Source organism: Schistocerca serialis, chromosome 2 (assembly GCF_023864345.2).
Source record: "Schistocerca serialis cubense isolate TAMUIC-IGC-003099 chromosome 2, iqSchSeri2.2, whole genome shotgun sequence".
Classification (NCBI taxonomy): domain Eukaryota; kingdom Metazoa; phylum Arthropoda; class Insecta; order Orthoptera; family Acrididae; genus Schistocerca; species Schistocerca serialis.
This window is the reverse complement of record NC_064639.1, coordinates 908074315-908098271: the sequence shown is the minus strand read 5'-3', so window position 1 is coordinate 908098271 and position 23957 is coordinate 908074315. Positions and strand designations below refer to the sequence as shown.

Here is a 23957-nt window from a genome sequence, read left to right as displayed (position 1 = left end):
ATGCTAAAATTTATGAAAAGAGATTACTGTATAAAATATTTTAGTTTCAATGTTAAAATCAATAAATACTAGTTCTGAATGTAAAGTTAATTTTTTTTAGAAACACTCAAAATTATGAATTATTTTCACTCTACAATTTCTATTATTAATTACGCAATCCTGTAGTGTTTACTATGTTTATTACAGATTCATTTATGAAATGATAAACAAAATTAATAATGTAACAAAAAATAGCAGGAATTCATTTGTTAAGAAAAATTGTGAACCCTTTGGAATATTGTTATTTCCACAGGAAGAGAGTCATAAGCTTGCCTCTGATGTGATCAGACATATTTTTGTATAATAGGTGCAAACAGTGTAATTTCGGACATCTAATCAGAACACCAGAGAACAGGATCATCAGAAAAATTGTGGAATAGTAAGTGGAATATTAAGTGGATTACAGAAATCAAGGAAGGTATGGATAAACTACAGATTAAATTGGAAGACCTAAGAAACAAAACTGACAAAATCAGGAAATTCACAGGCTAACAAACCAGACTGCAAACGAGAATCAGCAAACAGACAATAGGAAGGGTGATATCCAATGAAGAAAGAAGGATAAGATCCAAGAGAATGAAGAAGTACTGGGCTGACAGGAAACTGAAAAATTATTTGTATAAAGTAGGCTAGAGTGGTCCAATGAAGGCCATAAAATGTAAATAAATAAAATACTAAAATATGAAAAAATCAGTGGAAAATGTATTTTCGAAAAACATTCTGCAACAACAATATTCCAATTTATTTAGTTCAAATCAACTATGAGGACCTGATGCTAGATTTTCAGCTTCAAGAATGAGACCCCTAGACAAGAACTGGAGCCATCTCAGCATGACAAGCTAAGTAAACTTGAAAGTTTTTTGTAATCTTCGCTCCTCTCAAATCTTCATAAAAGACTTTGCTTCTTAAGTAATTGGACTGGGAATTGTTTAATGTGGACAATTGATGGAAGAAGGAAGAAGGGGGTGATTACAAGTTGCCATTGTAGCTACTAATGCAATTGCTTTAAAAACTCTGAACTGACAAACATGGGGAGTTTTCTTTTGTAATGACATATGATGTAACTAAGAAAAGCTCAAGCTTTACAACCATACTTTCTTTGGCACAATAGTTACAACAGTGGTATGCACAGTGGCACTGTCTTGCATTTGTCATTATACCAATTAAATTACTACTGTAATCAGAAAATAAGAAAAATCCACTTGAATACAGAAAAAGGTTGTATCTCTAAACTTCAAAAAGGAAATTTTGTCCAAATTGCTATCTGGCTTCTATAAAACCTCAAAATTGGCTTTCACAAAAAATACTCCAAAATCACATTTTCTCTTAAATATTACAGCATACAACACACTGATTTCCATCATGCAGTGCAACAAGAAAAGGAGTTCAAAGTCAGGGGTCAATCACTATGAAGTGGATAATAATGTCTGGGCAATTCGTTGTTGCAGTTCTTATTTATTGCCATATAAAATAATAGTGTACAATTCTCTTTTTCATTAGGAAAATGGATGAGAGAGGAGTTGGGTATAGATAAATGGTGGACAATATAGAAAGTGAAGTTTATTTTTTGATTTTAATGCTATGAATATTATGCAGAATGTAAAGCTAGTAATGCTACAGCTTTCTTCTTCTGTGAAACAATCAATGACATTTGATGAATTTTTGTGTCTGCATTGAACCACAGCATATTTACTAATATTTTTATACAGGGTGGCGCAGGGGAATGGGAAATTTTGAACGTTACAGTTGGAAGCACAGTAGCGCCGGCAGATGTTCAAAACTTTGCACAATTGATGTGAACGCATTGTCATTTAGTAATCATGGAGAATTGGACTGGTGCGGAACATGCAGTAGCTGTGAGAGTGTTTTACAAAAATGGTGATAGTGCGACTGCCATGCAGACAACATTTCAACAGTATTATCAGCTTGGACGTCATGGACCTGTCCCATCTGCGCATGCGATTACAACGTGGGTGTGTAATTTTGAAGAAACAGGATCTGCCTTGAAAAAGAAACCTCCAGGTGGCATTCCAATGGTACATACCCCAGAGAACATTGCAGCTGCTAGAGCTGCAATCGAGAGAAGTCCTCGCTGCTCCGTTCGACAGCATGCATCTTCACTAGTGATTAAGCGACGAAGCTTACAAAGAATACTGCACGAATTAGACTTCCATCCCTATAAGTTGCAGATTGTGCAACACTTACATGAACGAGACCCAGCGTCACGTATGGAGTTTAGTAGCCAGATATTGGCTAAAATCAATGAGGATGGGAATTTCCTTGGTAATTTATGGATATCAGACAAAGCCCATTTCCACCTGAATGGATTCGTGAACAAACAGAATTTTCGTTATTGGGCACAGGACAATACTTGTGAGTTTCACCAGCAACCACTACATAGCGCCAAGGTCACAATATGGTGTGCTGTATCATGTCATGGTGTTATCAGCCCTTATTTTTTTGAACGTGAGGATGGTAGTGCAGTGACAGTAACATCCGCTCGATATGTTGAAATACTTCAAACATTCTTTACACCAAGACTGTATGAGCTTATTCTTAACGTCGAAAACATGTGGTTTCAGCAGGATGGAGCCACATCACACACTGCTCGACAATCGATGGCAGCAGTTCGTCAGTTGTTTGGAAGACGCATTATTTCATGTAACGGTGACATTGCATGGCCTGCGAGATCCCCTGATCTTAGTGTGTGCGACTTCTTCCTTGGGGATATCTTAAAGGCAAGGTGTACCATACACATCCTACAACAATCCATGAACTGAAGGAGAACATTGAAAACGAAATCACTGCCATTCCCCAAGATTTGCTACACCGCGCATTCCAGAGTTTTCTTAACAGGCTGTTAGAGTGTGAACGTCGAATGGGAGCACATCTTTCCTATGTCATCTTTAAAAAGTAAAGAGACACTTTTGTACATTTTGATTGTAAAGCCATACTGAATAATGGCATACTGAATACATTCACTTTCGTTAATAAATTATTGGTTTTATGAATTTATTTATGGAAATGACGTTATTACAGAATTTCCTGTTTCCCTGCGCCACCCTGTACTTTGTTAAAGACAAATCTAGTGGGTTTTGGGCAACATACCTAAAGCTCCAAGTCTGTAGTTGAGAGTCACAAGAACTATGTCCTCATCCAATAGATACTGAGGACCAAACAGGTCGCTTGTTCCTCTAAAAAGATAGAAGGCACCAGGGTGTAGAAAGACCATCACTGGTCTCTTAGGGTTTCTAGTATCGTCTGGCAACTGGAATTATAGAAATGTGTATAAATTAATCTACTTAATTCCTTTGAACTTGTATTATTTACTACTAAGTCATCCCAATCAAGTCATATTGTTATGAAAAATTCCTTCATTTAGCATTAGCACTGTGGAATCCACATTTCATATTATCTTGGATACAATTTACTGGATTAATATGATTATTATTAAGAGATTATTTACTCTGTAAAAAAAATCAGTAAAATTAATAATCAACAATCTCATGTTTTCAAGACTTGGTAGATCTGAGGTATCCTACTACAACATTGTGCAATATAGGCAAATGTGACTTCATATTTTATATATCTAAAAACAAAAATGATGTGACTTACCAAACGAAAGTTCTGGCAGGTCGATAGACACACAAACAAACACAAACATACACACAAAATTCAAGCTTTCGCAACCAATGGTTGCTTCATCAGGAAAGAGGGAAGGAGAGGGAAAGACGAAAGGATGTGGGTTTTAAGGGAGAGGGTAAGGAGTCACTCCAATCCCAGGATCAGAAAGACTTACCTTAGGGGGAAAAAAGGACAGGTATACACTCGCACACAGACACATATCCATCCACACATACACAGACACAAGCAGACATTTGTAAAGGCAAAGAGTTTGGGCAGAGATCTTTCTGCCCAAACTCTTTGCCTTTACAAATGTCTGCTTGTGTCTGTGTATGTGTGGATGGATATGTGTCTGTGTGCTCAGATCTTTCTGCCCAAACTCTTTGCCTTTACAAATGTCTGCTTGTGTCTGTGTATGTGTGGATGGATATGTGTCTGTGTGCGAGTGTATACCTGTCCTTTTTTCCCCCTAAGGTAAGTCTTTCTGATCCTGGGATTGGAGTGACTCCTTACCCTCTCCCTTAAAACCCACATCCTTTTGTCTTTCCCTCTCCTTCCTTCTTTCCTGATGAAGCAACCGTTGGTTGCGAAAGCTTGAATTTTGTGTGTATGTTTGTGTTTCTATCGACCTGCCAGCACTTTCGTTTGGTAAGTCACATCATCTTTGTTTTTAGATATATTTTTCCCATGTGGAATGTTTCCCTCTATTATATTGACTTCATATTTTCGTAGATTCTCTTCAGCAGAGGTTTCCAGCACATTCTTTGTTCATGCTCCTTATGACACTGTTCTGTTGAATTCACTGCCCTTTAACAGTTAAAGATCAATTGCAAGCACTGAATCAATGTGTGATCAAATGCTTCCGACTGAAAGCTCTTTGTTCTTTCCATATCAATATTCTCATTTTAAAATCTGGTTCTGAAGAAATATGACACACACTTTTGGCTGCAACATAAAACTGCAAAATTACCTGACTATTTTCATATTAGTTGCTATCCATTTGTCATAATGTGACTCATGTTTTCAATCTGGGTCTCTCTTTCAGAAATTGTTCCAAGGATTGCAAACATTTATTGAAAGTCAGAGCAACCAGTTATTCACAGTGATATAATAGGTTTTCTGAACTTTTTACAAGCAGCCTCCAGAAATAGCTGAACAACCTGATTCAAAATAGATCAAAATATCTGGATTAAAACTGATAGTTTGTCGTATAAAGATATTGTTGGAAATTAATATTAGTAAATTAAAACATGAGTTACTTTCCAAATACATTCCCTCAACAAAATATAATTTCAGAATTTTACTTATAGATTTAGTTGTATTGCCTAACATTCATAATAACAGCATTTCATTAAGTTTTTATTTTGGTAATATTATTGCAAATTTCATCTTTCATATTTTTTTGTCCTTCCATCTATTACGAGTGTAATTTGCTTGCATACAGAGCTGACACTCTGAAGGACTTACATTTTTATTATGATGTTCTGAAATAGGCACAAAATTGCTCCAATGCTTAATTTAACATAATGTAAAATATAAATCGGATTTAGAGACATGTCATTATCATGATATGTTGATCAGCTGATGCTGTAACAGTGACATTACTAGCCACCATGTCAAAAGAAGCTGCCTCAGCCAAAGAGGGGCTGTGTGATCAGACAGCATGGGGGGGATTTATATACAATGTGTGATGTGTGTCACATCCATATTTTCATTACAGATAACATTATGATGGGAACATTTCTGCCACCTTACAATTTTAACAAAGGCACGTGTGCACCTCTGGATAAAACAATGATATCAAAAAGATAAGTGTATCCATGTAACTCAAGGATTCAGGAAACTCAAATGTATATTCAAAGGGTTTATCTGCCTCTGGATAAAACAATGATATCAAAAAGATAAGTGTATCCACGGACATCAAGGATTCAGGAAATTCAAATGTATATTCATAAGTGTTTGTCTACTTTTCCAGATATATTTTATGTTTATCTCAATGTATTTTACTTCTTTCCTTTAACTTTTAAACTATGAGGCAGAATTGCTGAGGTGTGAGGATGTGAAATGTGCACATTTCCAATTGACACATATAAAATAAAAAATACACACTCCCTAGCTTTTAGAATTGCAGGTAATTATTCCTCCATAATGGAGAAAGGAGCTGGCTTATTCTTTCAAAGTATGAAATAACTGCAAACTCTGAATTGTAGAAGATCTCTGTCTGGGATGTCTATGTTTTATTGTACCTACCTAACTTCACAATTTCTGCATTGGGAGCTGGCATTAGTTTAGTATGTAGACCAACATTTATGCAGTAATGGAAAAGGATTCATGCTGATGGAACAATGATTTGAAAGTATGTATCTAAATTAATGAAACATGTTGCAAGGAGAATTTTCCATTAACGTTTTGGAGCTATATATTTCCTAAAACAGATAGCAAGTGTCTATCATAGAAGTATTTTTACTTACTTTAGTTGTGTACACATTGAGAAACAAGCAGTCTTCAGAAGTCTGGTTAGTGTTTTCTGCTTCAGGACATCTTGCACCATCCTTTGTGGCATCCGTTACACCATCCCATGGATTTAATGGTACTGGTGGCTGCAAGTCCATAATAATATGTGATAATTTGCATCATATCCATATTTTATTTACATAGGTTTTTTTAAAACTTTGTCTATACTTACACTCTGAAAATTACTGTGAAGTAAGTGCTATACTATACATAAGTGTTACTTCACGTTTCTTTTGCATATGGAGTGTGGGAAGAATGATTGCTCAAATGCCTCTAATCTTGTCTTTATGATCTCTATGGGAAGAATGTTACAGCGTAAAGTCAAGAGCTGGCACGCCAGTTGAGAATGATAGAGAAGGGAAGGCTATGATAAGAAGTCAGCCAATCACATGCTGACTGGACCTCTCTCCAGGACAACAATGTGAAGAGGACATAAGCGCTGCGAACAACTGGTGATGGCCAGTTCAATAGCAACATCAACTCTTGCTGGTAGTCTCTATGTATCTCAGACTTGAGAACTGCCTATTACTGAAGAAGATTAATTATTTTGTATGTTGCCCTTTGCTTGTGACACATCAGTGTAATTGCAAAAGATAAGTAATGTAAATTTCTTTTGGTTTCATTTGGTAATAAAACTCATTAATACGATTTGTCTGAATGTTTGTCTGGCAAACCAAGTAGGGAGGCTTCCATCACACCACGTATTTGGCAGAGAGTGTGGAGACATAATAAAGAATATTTAACTGGTTGTAATCCATTGCAAAATACTGACAAGAGTTATTTTCAGAAGAATCAAAAAACTGACAAAAGCCAACTTTACAGCAGATCAGTTTGGGTTTCGGATATATTTAGGAACATGCAAGACAGTACTGACACTATAATTTATTTTAAGAGATAAGTTAAAGTAAGGCAAACATACATTGAAAGCATTTGTACATCTGGAGAATGCTTTTGCCAATGTTGACTGGAATATACTCTTTGAAATTATGGAGGTAACGGGGATAAAATAAAGGAACCAAAAGCTTATTTACAAGTTGTACAGAAACCAGACTGCAGTTGTAAGAATCAACGGACATTAAATGGAAGCTGTGGTTGAGAAGGGAGTGAAACAGATTTGTGGACTATCCCCAATTTTATTCAATCTGCACATTGAGCAGGCAGTAGAAGAAGAAATTTGGAAAAGGAATTAAAGTTCAGTGAAAAAAAATTAAAAATTTCAAGGTTAACTGATGACATAGTAACTCTCCCAGTGACAGCAAAGGATTTGGAAGAGTAGTTGAATGGAATAGACGTGAGGAGGAGGACATAAAATGAACACCAAAAAAATAAAAACAATGGTAATGAAATTAAAAAAGGCAATACTGAGGGAATAAGAAAATGAGACACTAGAAGTAATAGATGAGATTTGCTATTTATGCAGCAATATGACTGATTATAGCAAAAGTAGAAAGAACAGAAAATGCAGAGTGGCTATAGCATGAAAAGCATTTCTGAAAAAGACAAATTTGTTAACATCTAATGTAAATTTAAGTGTTAGAAAGTCTTTTCTGAAGGTATATGTAGCTTTATACAAGACGGATGATAAGTCATTCAGACAAGAAGTCAACAGAAGCTTTTGAAATGTGTTGCTACAGAAGAATGTTGAAGATCAGCTGGAGATGTCGTGAAACTAATTACGTGGTAGTGATTTGAATTGGGGAGAACAGAAATTTGTGGCTCAGCTTGACTTGGTTGGCAGGAAATATCCTGAGACATGAAGGAATTGTCAATTTGATAGCACAAGGAAAGGGGGGCGGGAGGAGGGGTTAAAATTTTAGAGGAAGACCAAGGGGTGAGAACATTAAAGAAACTTCTCATGAAATGACCTCATCAGAGAAATAAGAGAAATTCTAGCTCATACAGAGGTGTAATCACCAACAGTTGCTCTTTCCATGCTTTATTCATGAACAGAGCAGGAAAGGTCGAAATTATTTGATAGCTGACTATACCAGCAGGGTACTGACCTTCAAGTGGTCCACACCACAAAAATTTCAATCAAAAAAGAGTTTCTTTTAATACCATGGTGCAACATGCCTTACAATAATAAAGGAATTACACTTAGTTATTCTGTATGGGCTTAATCAGCTGAATTTTTTAGTGGACAGGTGATATGAATTAAGTCAGTATTTACCATTAAAACTCTATCCTCTTTTGTGTCAAATTCCCAGTGATGCCTGATCCACTGTTTGGCAAAAATTACTAAAACTTTTAAAAGAATGGTTCATGGAATTTTAGCAGTTTGAAGTGATAAAATTGTTAAGACTATTGTGGCCACTTTCTGACAAATTTCCTGCTGGCTTCTGTCTCGTGCTCTTCACACAACATTTGTTGGACTATTTTTCTGCCATTTCATCAGCATGATTAGCTGGCACTGACAATGCTTCACCCTTCAGGCTGCCAGTAGCAATGGAGGGTAAAATTTGACAATGCCAGACACTGGTGCTGGCAAAACATCAGGAAAATTGTCAAACAAACTTCAGTCAAAGAACACGAAACAGACATCAATAACCTTTTGTCAGTTTGAAGTGAGATTGATTTATGAAAAGTTAAATCTTCGATACCTCATCTCATCCAATCCAGGACTCATAAAAGTTTTTACCTCCCATGTTCAGGCACAGATTCTTGAGCTCTTAAAAGTTTGGTAAACCCACTTTCAGATAACTTTATTTCCTAACAAGACATTGCGGGAAAGTATTGTATTTGAATTAAATGAATACTGTTGTTCATAAGAATTTCAGAAGATGAGTACTTGAAAACTACAGGAGATACAGAAACAGATTCATATCGCTGGATGGAGGAAGTTCTTAAGTAACATTAGGGGTGCTCAATATGGGCACTGTTTGTGACTTGGCCAATGTACTGGGTGATTATAATTAAAGTGCAACTACTCACAGAGGTTTAGTATGGGCTGTAATTATCGTGTGGCAGAACAACTTGGTAACATTCTACAGCTTTAATGCAGAACCAAATTGTGCTGGAAATAAATTAGTTACAGTTTTGGCCAAAAGATACAAATCTGATGCTATGAATGCAAGAAAGATGTCAATGAATGTCTCATATGTAATGAATTGGAAATGAGGTGTGGGCAGAAAAGGTAAAATAAGAGATGAATTCATAATGCTGATTTTATTATTAACTGCCAATTACACTGTTTGTTCAGTATGGACACAGGAGATTTCAGTGAGATGCTGCATCCATAAAAGGACACACACATGCAAATACAACTCATACACACATGACTGCAGTCTCTACCTCTTGAGGCCAGTCTGGCATCAGCAGCCAGAGACTATAGTCATATGTATGCGAGTTTCATGTGTGTGAATGTGTGTGTGTGTGTGTGTGTGTGTTTCATATTTCTGACAAAGACCTCATTGGGCAAAAGCTCACTTCCTGATAGTCTTTTTGTTATGCTTATCTGCCCCTCGACTTCTCCACTATATGATGAGTAGCCACTATCCTTTTCATAATACTGTTACATATTATCCTGGATTTTCCATTGTTTGATTTTTTCTGTATGTCTTGTAGTTTTTACAGCATCATCTTCAGAAACCATGGAGTTACTAATGAAAAACCCTGTAAAAAAAATGCATCCACTTTGTTATCTGGCATTTACCAAACAATCATGTCTGCTTATAGTTACAATATGTTATTTTTAAAATGTAGATACTGTTTTTTTAAGGTATAACTTTGTTGTCACACACTTCACATCAACACTGAATAGGTGATCCCTTGATGTCTTAAATGTGTCCTGTCAATTGAGCCCTTGTTTTGTTGTGACATAAATTTCTTGTCTCCCCAGTTCTGTTCAGTAGCTCCTCATTAGTTACATGATCTACCCATCTAATCTTCAGCATTCTTCTGTAGCAGCACATTTCAAAAGCTTCTATTCTTTTCTTGTCTAATGTGTTTATTCTCCATGTTTCACTTCCACACATGACTACCTTACAAATATTTTCAAAAAAGACTTCCTGACACACAAATCTATACTCGATGGTAGCTAATTTCTCTTCTTCAGAAATGCTTTCCTTGTCATTGCCAGTCTACATTTTACATCCTCTCTACTTCAGCCATCATCAGTTATTTTGGTGCCCATATAACAAAATCCATTCACTGCTTTAAGTGTCTCACTTCCTAGTTCACTTATGTGTCAACTGATTAAATTTGACTACATGCTTGTTATGCTTGTTGTGCTTTTGTTGCTGTTTGTCTTATATCCCTTTTTTCAAGACACTGCCCATTCCATTCTGCTGTTCTACCAAGTCTCCAGCTGTCTCTCACAGAATTACAACATCATCAGCAAACCTCAATGTTTTTACTTCTCCTTCTTGAACTTTAGTTTCTACCCTAAATCTTTCTTTGGTTTCCTTGACTGCTTGTTTAATGTACAGATCAGATAACATCAGAGGTACACTACAACACTGACTCACTCCCTTTGTAACCACTGCTTCCCTTTCATGCCCCTTGACAACTGCCATTTGGTTTCTGTACAGGTCAGAAATAGCTTTTTTCTCCCTGAATTTTACCACTCAAGCCTTCAGAATTTCAAAGAGAGTATTCCAGTCAACACTGGAAAAAGCTTTCCCTAGCACTACAAATATTATAAACGTGTGTTTGTCTTCTAAGAGAAGTTACAGGTCCTACATTTCTCCAGAATCCAAACTGACCTTCCTCAAGGTCAGCTTCTACCAATTTTTCCATTCTTCTGTATAGAATTTGTGTAAGTATTTTGCAACCATGCCTTATTAAACTGATACCCCAATAATTTTCAAACCTGTCAGCACTTGCTTTCTTTGGAATTTGAATTATTCCATTCTTCTTGAAGTCTGACGGTATTTCACCTGTCTCATATGCATTGCACACCAGATGGGAGAGTTTAGTCATTGCTGGCTCTCGCAAGATTATCAGTAATTCTGACAAAATGTTGTTTGCTCCCAGGGTCTTGCTTCAACTTAGGTCTTTCAGGGCTCTGTCAAACTTCTCACAGTATAATATTTCCCATCTCATCTTCCTCTACATACTATTCCATTTCTATAATACTGTCTTCAAGTTCATCTCCCTTGTACAGCCCCTCTATATGCTCTCCCCACCTTTCAGCTTTCTTTTCTTTGCTTAAAACTGGTTTTCCATCTGAGCTTTTGATATTCACGTAGCTGCTTCTCTTTTCTCCAAAGGCCTCTTTAACTTGCCTGTAGGTGGTATCTATCTTTCCCCTAGAGAAATATGTTTCTAAATACTTACATTTGACCTCTAGCCATTCCTGATTAGCCATTCTGCACTTACTATCAATGTAATTTTTTAGATTTCTGTATTCCATTTCACCTGCTTCATTTGCTGTATTTTTGTGTTTTCTTCTTTCATCAGTTAAGTTCAATATCTTCAGTGTTGTACAAGGATTTCCACTAGGTCTTGTCCTTACACTTATTTGGTCCCCTGCTGCCTTCACTCTCAAGGCTACCCATCTGTTCTCTACTGTATTCCCATCCCCTTTTCCAGTCAACTGCTGCCTAAAGTTCCTTCTGAAACTATCAGTTTATCCATGTACCAGCTCCTTAATTTTCTATCTTTTTACAATTTCTTCAGTTTTAATCTACAGACCATAACCAAAAATTGTTGTTTGAGTCCTCATCTGCCCCTGAAAATGTCTCACTATTTAAAATCTGGTTCTGAAATGGCTGATTTATCACAACAGAATCAATCTGAAACCTTCTGGTGTCTCGAAGTATACAACCTACTTTCTTGATTCTTGAACGAAGTGTTAGCAATGATTAAATTATGTTATGCATAAAATTCTACCAGGTGGCTTCCTCTTCCATTACTCCCCCCCCCCCCCCCCCCCCCCATATTCAGCTATTATTTTTCCTTCTCTTCCTTTTCCTACTATCAAATTCCAGTCCCCACAATTAAATTTTTGTCTCCTTTAACTCTCTGAATAATTTCTTTTGTCTCATCACACATTTCTTCAATCTCTTCATCATCTGAAGAGATTGTTGGCAATGTACTCATACTACTGTGTTTAAGTGGGATTAATGTCTATATTTGTTGCAATAATGTGTTCGCTATGCTGTTCATAGTAGCTTACCCATTTTCTTATTCATTATTAAACTTACTCCTGCATTACCCCTATTTGATTTTGTATTTATAGCCCTGTAATCACCTGACTAGAAGTCCACTTCCATCTGTCACTGAACTTCACTAATTCCCAAACTATCTAAAAGCAACCTATCCACTTCTTTCTTTAAATTTTCTGTCCTGCCTGCCTGACTACAGGATCGAACATCCCACACTCCAATCCATAGATGGCCAGTTTTGTTTCTCCTGATAACGACATTTGCCTGAGTAATACCTGCACAGAGATCCAAACGGGGGACTATGTTACCTCCAGAATATTTTACCCAAGAGGACATCATCATCATTTAACAATACAATAGGGCACCATGCCATCAGTATAACTGGCTGTAGTTTCTGCTTGCTTTCAGCCATTTGCAACACCAGTACGGCAAGACCATTTTAGTTGATGTTAGGGGTCCAGTTCTGTTACTCATCCATACTGCAACTACTGAAAAGTCTGCTGCCCCTCTTCAGAAACCACCCATTTGTCTGTGGCCTCTTGACAGATAGCTCTTCGTCATGGTTGCACATTCGGTATGGCTATCTGTCTCGCTGAGGCACGCAAGTCACCACACCAACGACAAGATCCAAGTTCATGGGGGTGAATTTGTGATATATGTTTGGGAAAAAACACTCAAATATTTGTAATGAAAATGAAGGGCAGATTGGTTTCAACTTTGTCACTAGAAATTTATTACTTCTTTAGCGTCTCTCATTAGTTATGTGAAAGTGTCACCCCAATGGCCACGCAAACTGGACATGTTGCCAACCTATGAACAATAGGGAAATATTCTGTGACTGCTGCTGGCTTGATTTAAACTTTAGCTCAAACCTCAAACACTATTTTTAACGTCTCACTTCCTAACCAAATTCCCTCACCATAACGAAATTTAAATTTTGTTCAATAGGGTTTTAATTCGAAAATTGCCCTGGAAAGATTTTTTATGCGTTATTTACCACAAAATTTCACATGGAAGTGTCCGCAACACAGGTTCAGCTTCTAGTCGATAGCAGAGGTGCCCGGTGTTACACACCTTACGACGGAATGCAGAGCACAGATTTATGTGCAGAACGGTTAGTACCTGTTAAAGGTGCATTTACACTGCCATTTGTATCGGCACATGTATGAGATACATGTATATGCGACTTTGCGACATGTATCGCGACTTGTATGAGTTGACAAGTATCAACCTCATACATGTATGAGCGTGCGTTTACACTGGTTGATATGTATCACTGTGCGATAGCTTCCGACGACGATTTGGAAGTTTTCACATTTTTATGTGCTGATACACTTGCTCTTTTGGAAGATGATAAGAAGAAAAGGCGGAGGAAGCGTAGATGGTGGCACAGAGAGTTTCTCGCGAATTAACGCTAGAGGATGGCGCATATTTTAGAAATTATGTTAGGATGAGTATGGAGGATTTCCGCGGTTTGTTATCACTTTTGGCTCCTCTTGTGTCCAAAACCAACACAAACTTTCGGGAAGCGATTCCACCAGAGGATCAGTTGGCAGTAACAATCCGGTTTTTAGCCACTGGGGATTCCTCGTAAACCGAAGATTTCATGACAAAACATTTGCATTGTCGCGCTATAGCTAATGCCAACGTCTCACACACGATTGTCGGCATCCGTTGTCAACATTATCACGCGAGGCCGCCGGAATAACAGCAAAACATTGATATACGTGCCAGATGCATGAAAAAATTATATAATGTATTACATACTCTGATATATATAAAACTTTTACCTTCACTTATTGGGATAAAACTTGCACAATGGCCTCTCAAACACGAAGAATAATGTTGCATATGGCACTTTTTGATATTCTATGCAGATACATTAACGTCGAAACGACAGTCGGCACCTTCAAAACTCAAACAGCCGCCAAAGAGCCTGGTACTACGCATACGCTAATCGTCGAAATAAGCGGCAGTCGACAAGGCGACAGGAAATGATAGTACTGCGCATGCGCGATTTCTTCAAATGTCGCTCATACATGTCGCGTATATGGCCAAAAAGCGATATACAAAATGTATACGCGACATGTATGAGCTCGAGGGTCCGCATACAAGTTCCGTGAATTTTTGTATGAGGTGATGTATCGCGACATGTCAAATTGACATGTCGCTCATACATGTCGCGATACATGTATCCCAGTGTAAACGTACCTATACATGTCGCGTTGTGGCCAAAAAGTGATATACAAAATGTATACGCGACATGTATGAGCTCGAGGGTCCGCATACAAGTTCCGCGTATTTCTGTATGAGGTGATGTATCGCGACATGTCAAATTGACATGTCGCTCATACATGTCGCGATACATGTATCCCAGTGTAAACGTACCTATACACGTCGCGATACATGTATCCGTACCTTAACCACAACAGTACCCGTCTGTCATACACTTTACAGTGATCTGCAGATTGTAGACGTGCTACTTGTAGAAAATGCAGTACACGTACACAACAAGTATAACCTATCGGCAAATAAAGAGTGCGTCACGAGGACAGCCACAGGCTGTTTCACAGTGTTATTCACGCCCTTTCACAACGAGCCTTTCAAATGAATGGTAACGGAGTAATCAGAAAATGAATGGTAACGGAGTAATCAGACATACCTGGGAGCATTTATTTTCCTCTGAATGTGTTAAATATACAGAATGTATCTACGTCCACGGTCTACGTGTTTACTCTGCTATTCACAGTTAAGTGCCTGGCAGAGGGTTCTTCAAGCTGTCTCTCTAACGTTCCACTCAAACGGCGTGGGGGAAAAACGAACAATTAAATTTTTCTGTGCGAGTCTTGATTTCTCTTATTTTATCGTGATGATCATTTCTCCTTATGTAGGTGGGTGCCAACAGAATGTTTTCGCAATCAGAGGAGAAAACTGGTGGTCGAAATTTCATGAGAAGATCCCGTCGCAACGAAAAATGATTGCCATTCCAATTCACGTATCATGTCTGTGACACTATCACCCCTATTTCGCGATAATACAAAACGAGCCGCCCTTCTTGAACTTTTTCAATGCCATCAGTCAGTCCCGTCTCATCGGATCCCATACCGCATAGCAGTACTCAGAACAGGGCGGACAAATGCAGTGTAAGCAGTCTCTGTAGTGGGTCTGTTGCACCTTCTAAGTGTTCTGCTAATGAATCGCAGTCTTTGGTTTGCTCTACCCACAACATTATCTATGTGATCGTTCCAATGTAAGTTATTTGTAATTGTAAACCCTAAGTATTTAGTTGAATTTACAGCCGTCAGATTTTTGTGACTTATCTCGTAATCGAAACTTAGCGGATTTCTTTCAGTACTCGTGTGAATAACTTCACACTTTTCTTTATTCAGGGTGAATTTCCACTTTTCGCACCGTACCGATATCTTATCTAAATCATTTTGCAATTCGTTTTGGCCATCTGATGACTTTACAAGACGGTAGGTAAATGACAACGTCATCTGCAAACAATCTAAGAGGTTACCCACATTGTCTCCTACGTCGTTAATATAGATCAGGAACAATACAGGGCCTACAACACTTCCTTTGGGAACGCCGGATATTACTTCTGTTTTATTCGACGACTTTCCGTCTGTTACTACGAACTGTGACCTTTCTGACTGGAAATGACGAATCCAGCTGCACAACTGAGGTGATATTCCATAGGCACGCAGTTTGGTTAGAAGACGTTTGTGAGGAACGGTGTCGAAAGCGTTCTGGAAATATAAAAATATGGAATCAATTTGACATCCCCGGTCGATAGACTCATTACTTCATGAGAATAAAGAGTTATTTGTGATTCGCAAGAACGATATTTTCTAAATCTGTGCTGACTATATGTCAATAAATCGTTTTCTTGAAGGTAGTTCCTAATGTTCGAATACAGTAGGCCTATATGTTTCCAAACCCTACCGCAAATCGACGTTAGTGATATGGGCCTGTAATTCAGCGGATTACTCCTACTTCCCTTTTTGGGTATTGATGTGACTTGAGCAATTTTCCAGTCTTTAGGTACAGATCTTTCTGTGAGCGAGCGGTTGTATATCATTGCCAAGTATGGGGCTATTGTATCAGAATACTCTGAGAGGAACCTGACTGGTATACAATCTGGATCGGAGGCCTTGCCTTTATTAAGTGATTTAAGCTGCTTTGCCACACCGAGGATATCTACTTCGTTTCTCATCTTGGCAGTTGTTCTTGATTGGAATTCAGGAATATTTACTTCGTCTTCTTTGGTGAAGGTGTTTTGGAAAACTGTGTTTAATAACTCTGCTTTAGTGGCACTGTCATCAGTGCCTTTACCGTTGTTATCGCTCTGTGAAGGTATTGATTGCGTCTTGCCACTGGTGTGCTTTATGTATGACAAGAATCTCTTTTGGTCTTCTGCCAGATTCCGAGACAGAGTTTCATTGTGGAAATTATTAAAAGCATCTCGCTTTGAAGCACGCGCTATATTTCGAACTTTTGCAAAACTTTGCCAATCTTGGGGATTTTGCGTTCTTTTAAATTTGGCATGCTCATTCCGTTGCTTCTGCAACAGCGATCTGACAGGTTTTGTGTACCATGGGGGATCAGTACCATCAATTATTAATTTATGTGGCATGTATCTCTCAATTGCCCTCGATACTATCTCCTTGAAATCATTCCACATCTTTTTTACGCTTACGTGATCAGATCGGAAGGAGTGGAGACTGTCTCTTAAAAAGGAGTTAAGAGCATTTTTATCAGCTTTTTTAAATAGACGTACTTTGCGTTTTTTTAATGGTTGTGGGTGTTACGGTGTTCAGCCTAGCAGCAACTGCCTTATGGTCGCGAATCCCTGTATTCGTCACGATACTCCCTATTTGTCCAGGGCTATTTGCTGCTAAGATGTCAAGTATGCTTTCGCAACCATTTAAGCTTTCTGAGAAAGCATTCAGTACAAATTCGGATGACGTTTTATGCCTGCCGCCGGCTTTAAACGTGTAATTTTTCCAGCATATCGAGGGTGGGTTGAAGTCGCCACTGGCTATAATTGCATGAGTGGGGTACCTATTTGAAATGAGACTAGAGTTTTCTTTGAACCGTTCAACAACTATATCTTCTGAGTCGCGGGGTTTGTAAAACGATACAATTAATAGTTTAGTTCGATTGTCAAGTATAGCCTCTACCCATACTATTTCCCTGGAACTATCTAATTCAACTTCACTACACGGTAAACTACTTCTGACAGCAATAAATACTCCACCAACTGTATTTAATCTATCCTTTCTGAACACCGTTAGGTCGTTTGAAAAACCTTCGGCTGAAGTTATTTCCGGCTTTATCCAGCTTTCCATGCCTATAACTATTTGAGCTTCAGTGCTTTCTATTAGGGCTTGAAGCTCTGGTTCTTTCCCGACACAGCTACAATTTACAACTACAATACCGATCGTTTCTAAAACTACCATACTGTGTTTTACCTGCCCATTTTGGACGGACGCCCTTTCTGTGTTTTCCTGAGACCCTCTAACTTAAAAAACCGCCCAGTCCCTTCCACAGAGTCCCCACTACCTGTGTACCTGCTTCCTGTGTGTAATGGACTCCTGACCTATTAAGCGGAACACAGAAACCCACCACCTGATGATGCAAGTCAAGTATTCTGCAGCCTACATGGTCACAGAACAACCTGAGTCTCTGATTCAGAACCTCCACTCGGCTCTGCGCCAAAAGACCACAGTCGGTTCTGTAGACGATACTGCAGATGCTGAGCTCCGCCTTAATCTCGCAAGCAAGACTGGCAGTCTTTACCATTTCTGCATCCAGAGAGAATCTCCTCCAATCCAAAGCGACACACGTCATTGGTACCCACATGGGCCACCACCAGCAGCTGGCTGCACCCTCTACTCTTCATGGCATCCAGAAGCACCTGTTCCACATCCGAAATGACTCCCTCCAGTACACATGGAGTGCATAATGGATTCCTTCCCCTCCTTGGCAGCCATGTTCCTAAGGGGCCCCATTACGTGCCTAACATTGGAGCTCCCAACCACCAGCAAACCCACCCTCTGTGGATGCACAGACCTTGAGGGTCGAGAAGCTTCGTCTGCAACAGCGTGGACGACTGCACCCGGCTCAGAGACTTCGTCAGTCACAGATAACGCCAGAAACCTGTTCGTCAAACGAACTGGGGAGGCCCTACGATCGGCCCATTGCCTGCCCACTGCCTGCCAGACTTTGGAATGATCTCCCACTCGACCACGGGTGAAGGATCAACCTCAGTGCAGGCAGTACCCGGGGCGGTCACAGCAATGGACCAATCGGGGGACACGTGGGTCATGCTCGACGTCCTTCGCGTTCGACCCCCCACAGTGGTGCCCTTGGCAGCAGCCTCATGCTATGTGTTGGAAGCCAACACTGCCTGGAGCTATGAGCGAAGGGTCACAAACTCAGCTCGCATTTGCACACAGCAATCACAGTGCCCATCCATTTCTGAAGTCGCTCCTGTTTGAAACTCGTAAAAAATATGTAATAAATGAATGGTGCACTCGCCTTATTAGCAGCAGGAACTGAGCGGCTCTGTCACTGACGATCTAACCGACACTGAGCTGGTCTAAGGAAAACAAACAAAATCCTGTACAATGCGAGAGTCGATACAAGGGTCGATAGCAACAGCGGTACTCTACACTACACTGTTATTAAAATAAATTAAAATAAAAGGTTCTTCCTAGTAAGCACTCAAACACACAAGAAATTACAAAGATATACTAGTAACTACTCAGGAAACCGAAAATAAGTCGCTCCTGATTGAAGCTCTTATAAATATGTAATAAACGAATGGTGTACTCGCCTTATTAGCAGCAGGAACTCGAGCGGCTGTGTTACTGACGGTCTAACCGAATACAGAAATTAGTCATTAATATAACTAACGCAAGAAACACACACTGACAAAATTGCTCGGTGGACCGCACCGCTAGATGGCAAACTGTTTGTCAGTCCTTTCTCTGTGCCTCTGCTGAGAGACAGCGTTCTGGCCTAAATGAAAGACTTATCATACGATTTTTCGAAAACTATTACGTGAAAAAATTTGATTTTTACGCATCTTACAGTCCGATATCTTTACTCGATAAAGAATTGAATGTATTTATTGTCGTTATTCGTCATAGTTACTGTGCTGCATCAAAGTCAGGTGTAAAAACGCATTACGTAAATGTTGCGTATGGTTGATTTTAGCTCGTACAATGCAGTGAGTGAAATATAGATACGATCACTAAATGGTATTTAAAATTGAAAGCAGAAGAATTTCTTTTTTCGTTCTCGAGTTACCGGATTTTAAATCCGAAGGCCTGTGGCGTGTGACAATCATATGGTCGTAATAATCAACGTATCTCATAACCAAGGGCCGGAAAAATTCATTTGCGATAAATGTGAAATAGATGCCAATTCTGCCTCAAAATGCGAAAACACAAAATAACTCAATGGATGCTGTTTGATGGCGAATTGTATCCGAATCAGCTAATGTATTTATAAGAGATAATTACAAACAGCTTTATTTTCTGCATACAATATCGAAAACTGGCATTGTACATCATCTGATGAAGCCCAATTTGAAAAGATGATGCGTGTAACCTACCTGCAAAATAAAATGTACGTAAGCTACGATGTATCAATGCGCTCAATGATTTGGTGCCATGCCAGTTGTGGACCGTTGAATTACCTGTTGAAGATACACGTCGCATAATGCAACGGGACCTAGCATTTATAAGAAAGACACTTGTATTTTTGAAGATAGTAACTGTTCTCGAAAGAACAGATACCACTGATGACCGTACAGCTTCTCTAGAATAATAATAATTAATTGAAACCTTCAGCTGCCGACAAGTGTTGCTGATAAACCTCGATGGGGACAGCTGAAAATGTCTCGGTCGGGGCACACATTTTCAGCTGTCCCCATCGAGGTATATCAGCAACACCTGTCGGCAGCTGAGGGTTTCAATAAATTACCACTTGTACGTTTGTTTGTTAGCTAAAGCTCAAAAGATAGTATAATGCGGACAATTTTAACGTGGCGAATGTTTTGAACTACAGTTGCATCGAATACCGCTAGAGGTTGGGCCTGAACTACGTCGTTAACAATACTCTGCTGACTTCAACAAACACTTGTGCGGTAGGCGTCCCCGAATGCTTAGAGTTGCGCGTTGCTTTTTTTCTTTGCTTATTTTGAAATAAGAGACTAACCTGGTCTATCACGTGTTTCGATTACGACTCGTACGACACCAGAAGAGATCGGTGATCCCTGTAACAATGTGTCAGTTCTACTGTAGGCTGTTGCCTAGCGAAATGTTTGCTTACCCGTACCGCTCCTTCCCCTGTGGCGGTCAAAATTCTCGTTTGTTTACGCTCGCGGCCATCTGCGACAACAGCGTACAGAGCCCGTCCTCTGCGCTATAGCGATTGGAAAACAAAACATATGACGTTTTTCGATCGCGCCGAAATTCTTCCCCTAACTTTAAAATCAAGTTGCTGTACGCCCGGTTCTATTACTACGCTAAGGGCCTTGTCAGTTCTATCTGCAGCGTTGTGAAGCATGTGTCGTAGGTCTACGAATAGCCACGAAAGGTCGAAATTAGTAACCTGCAGATTTTTTGATTTTCAGATTGGGCGGGAAAAAACAAATAATGTCTGGAAACACCTTATATCGGAGACGCATTCACCTAAGTGGCGGGAAAATGCTGCTACTTTTCAACAGAACAACCATTTTTGAAAGCTTAAAAATTGTCAAACGAACAGAACAACAGCCATCTCGGAAAAAAGAGATGTTTAAATGGTTCAATGGTTCAAATGGCTCTGAGCACTATCTGACTTAACATCTGAGGTCATCAGTCCCCTAGAACTTAGAACTACTATACCTAACTAACCTAAGGACATCACACACATCCATGCTCGAGGCAGGATTCGAACCTGCGACTGTAGCAGTCGTGCGGTTCCAGACTGAAGCGCCTAGAACCGCTCGGCTACAGCGGCCGGCAGAGATGTTTGAAGTTTTTGGATAAGCCAACAAGTCAAAAAGTTCCCAATCAGCACTTTTTTTAAACAGTCAATCTCAAAGAACTAATAATTTGTTTGTCTTCAGTCATGTAGAGTGACAACCGTTTAAGTTTAATTTCGACAAAAATAGACGAGAATTGTGCAAAAAATTGTTGGGAATTTTGTCAAAAATAGATGCTACATTTTCCGGTCCCTACTCCAAGATATCGAATTGATATATACATATGAGAAGGAAAGTTGCTACTCACCATATAGTGGAGATACTGAGCCGCGATAGGCACAATAAAAAGATTCACACATCGGTAGTGTAGTTTCAGCTCTCTGAGACGGCAGATGTGTGTGCAAGTTGCGCTTGCGTGAGTGGGTGTGTATATGTGCGTCTACTGCTAGACAAAGGCCTTAATGGCCGAAAGCTATGATTGTGTGAATTTTTTATTGTGCCTATCGCGGCTCAGCATCTCCGCTATATGATGAGTAGCAACTTTCCTTCTCTCGTATCGTTACATTCCATCCTGGATTTTCCATTGTTTGCATATCGCCAACTATTTTACATTTCATATCAACACCCTTACCACGCACAAAAACACAAACATTATCATCATGGCCAAGCATATATATATATATATATATATATATATATATATATATATATATATATATATATATATATATATATATATATATGTATATGTATATGTATATGAGTTGCCTAGATGCAAAACTGTCCATGTCCTCCATAACCGGTTTTGAGAAAAAGTGGAAAAATTGTTTTCAGTGGGTAAATACAAACTGCCCTACACTGTATGTTGTATACATAAGTATGGATAGTACAAAACCATTTGCGCTATTGAAAAAACGTCAGGAACTCAATGCATGTAAGATATAAGCAAAATAAAAATGGACTTGGACAGTTTTGCATCTGACTTTGCAGATGGCCACTTTTGCATGCAACTGAAATGGCCATGGACAGTTTTGAACCTGACTAGTTGTACATGAGGAGAGGATATGGGGCGAACATAAAACTATGTATTCAGTTTTAATATCTTTTAATATTTCTGAAGGTACATGGTGTAACGACTGACAAACTGCAATCCACTTGACACATCATATCTGGAACAATGTCTTCATCTTCTCCTGATAGACATTCTGATTCAACTGATGCCCCTGACCCGCTGGAACCTAGTAATGTAATGTACCACGACAGGGATTCACGTTCCCTCCAGGACTCACCGTAGTGTTTCTCGAGGAGTTTTGAAACATCCTCCAGTTTCTTTTCATTAATGGGAACAACCGTGTTCGTAATGCAGCTCGAGTATATGTGTCCTAAGTGTTTGCCACGTTTGCATACGGACACTGGTAGGTTGATTTCAGAATTATAATTAGGCTCCCCTTGGACTTTTATAGCATTCTGAGAATGTGTATAGCTTTCAGAATAAACAGCTGTAACAGACCACACAAGTACAATGTTTAGATGCTTATGGTAGCCATCTTGCATTACAGTCACATGACCCCAGCCTTCAATGCGATTTGTCAAAAGGGACAAGGCAAGTTTTGCACCCAACTTACTGATAGACATGGACAGTTTTGAATCTAACCACACTTTTCGTGAGCAGTTTTCCATAGGACATGGAGAGCTTTGAGCATAAATAGCATTTCAAGCATGTGTAAAATGTCATGCTCTACAATCCAGAGTTGCCAACTCAATTTTTTTAAAAAGTGGACATGGACAGTTTTGCATCTAAGCGACTCATATATATATATATGCTCTTCCGCGGCAGGCCTCGTCCTCTGCCTGAAGCGCGGCTCGCTCTTCAGTTTACCAACAGACTGCAGCGTACCTTGAAGCGCAAGCCGCCGATTGGAGGCTGCGCGTAGCGCACTCCCCTGAACGAGTAAATAGTTCGGCCGTCCAGGGAGCGCAGCACGCTGCCTCGCAGCCGCCCCAGCGGCGTCTGCACCTCCGGGAACTCCTCTGACGCTGACGTCGACGGCGCCCCGCACTCGCCGGCGGCCGCCAGCCACACGGCGCACGTTACGACTGCTACCAGAGCCGTTACTCTTCCTTTCATGTCTGCAGGGGAGTGGCTGGCGGCACCGGCTTGGCAGCTCTGCCCTTTTAAGTAGCACCGGCTGCCGCACTTACGCCAGGTGGCCGCTCCTCGGAAGTGGGCGCGCACATGGCGAAACCTACTCCACACGAAAACATCCTTCCAGCAGCGATATTCTGCCGCGCGAGCCAGTAGCTTTCCGGTAGCGTCTTGCATGCTGCATTCTTGCCTTGCATCCTACATAAATCTACCTACATATTCCGCAAGCGACTATGCAGTGCACGGCTAGTAATTCCCCCTCCCGTCGCAAATGGAACCATGATGTAGCGGAAACATATAAAACTTGTTTTATAACACCGTTATTGCATCACAACATAACGTCACATATAACTGAGCCTTACAAAATCTGTAATACAACTGACCACTTCGAAATCTGGCACAGAACAGCCTGCCTCCGGCTGCTACCGCCGAGGTTTACACAGATTCTAACGATCGGAACACAGCGGTCTGCATTGTTTAAAATATTAATTTTCATGATTTCAGTTAAAAGTTTAACAGTTTTAGCAGATGAGTTACAAAATTT

The 23957-nt window shown here is 39.5% G+C and overlaps 1 protein-coding gene across 1 annotated transcript in view; it reads right to left on the bottom strand.

Moving 5' to 3' along the window:
* LOC126456324 (esterase E4-like) overlaps window positions 1–23402 on the bottom strand; it is a 90288-nt gene extending 66886 nt beyond the window's left edge. The window contains 3 exon segments of the mRNA XM_050092073.1: window positions 3148–3307; window positions 6135–6263; window positions 23165–23402. Coding sequence (XP_049948030.1) covers window positions 3148–3307; window positions 6135–6263; window positions 23165–23395 — 520 coding nt within the window. The 5' untranslated portion in view covers window positions 23396–23402.
* Between the last annotated feature and the right edge of the window lie 555 nt (window positions 23403–23957).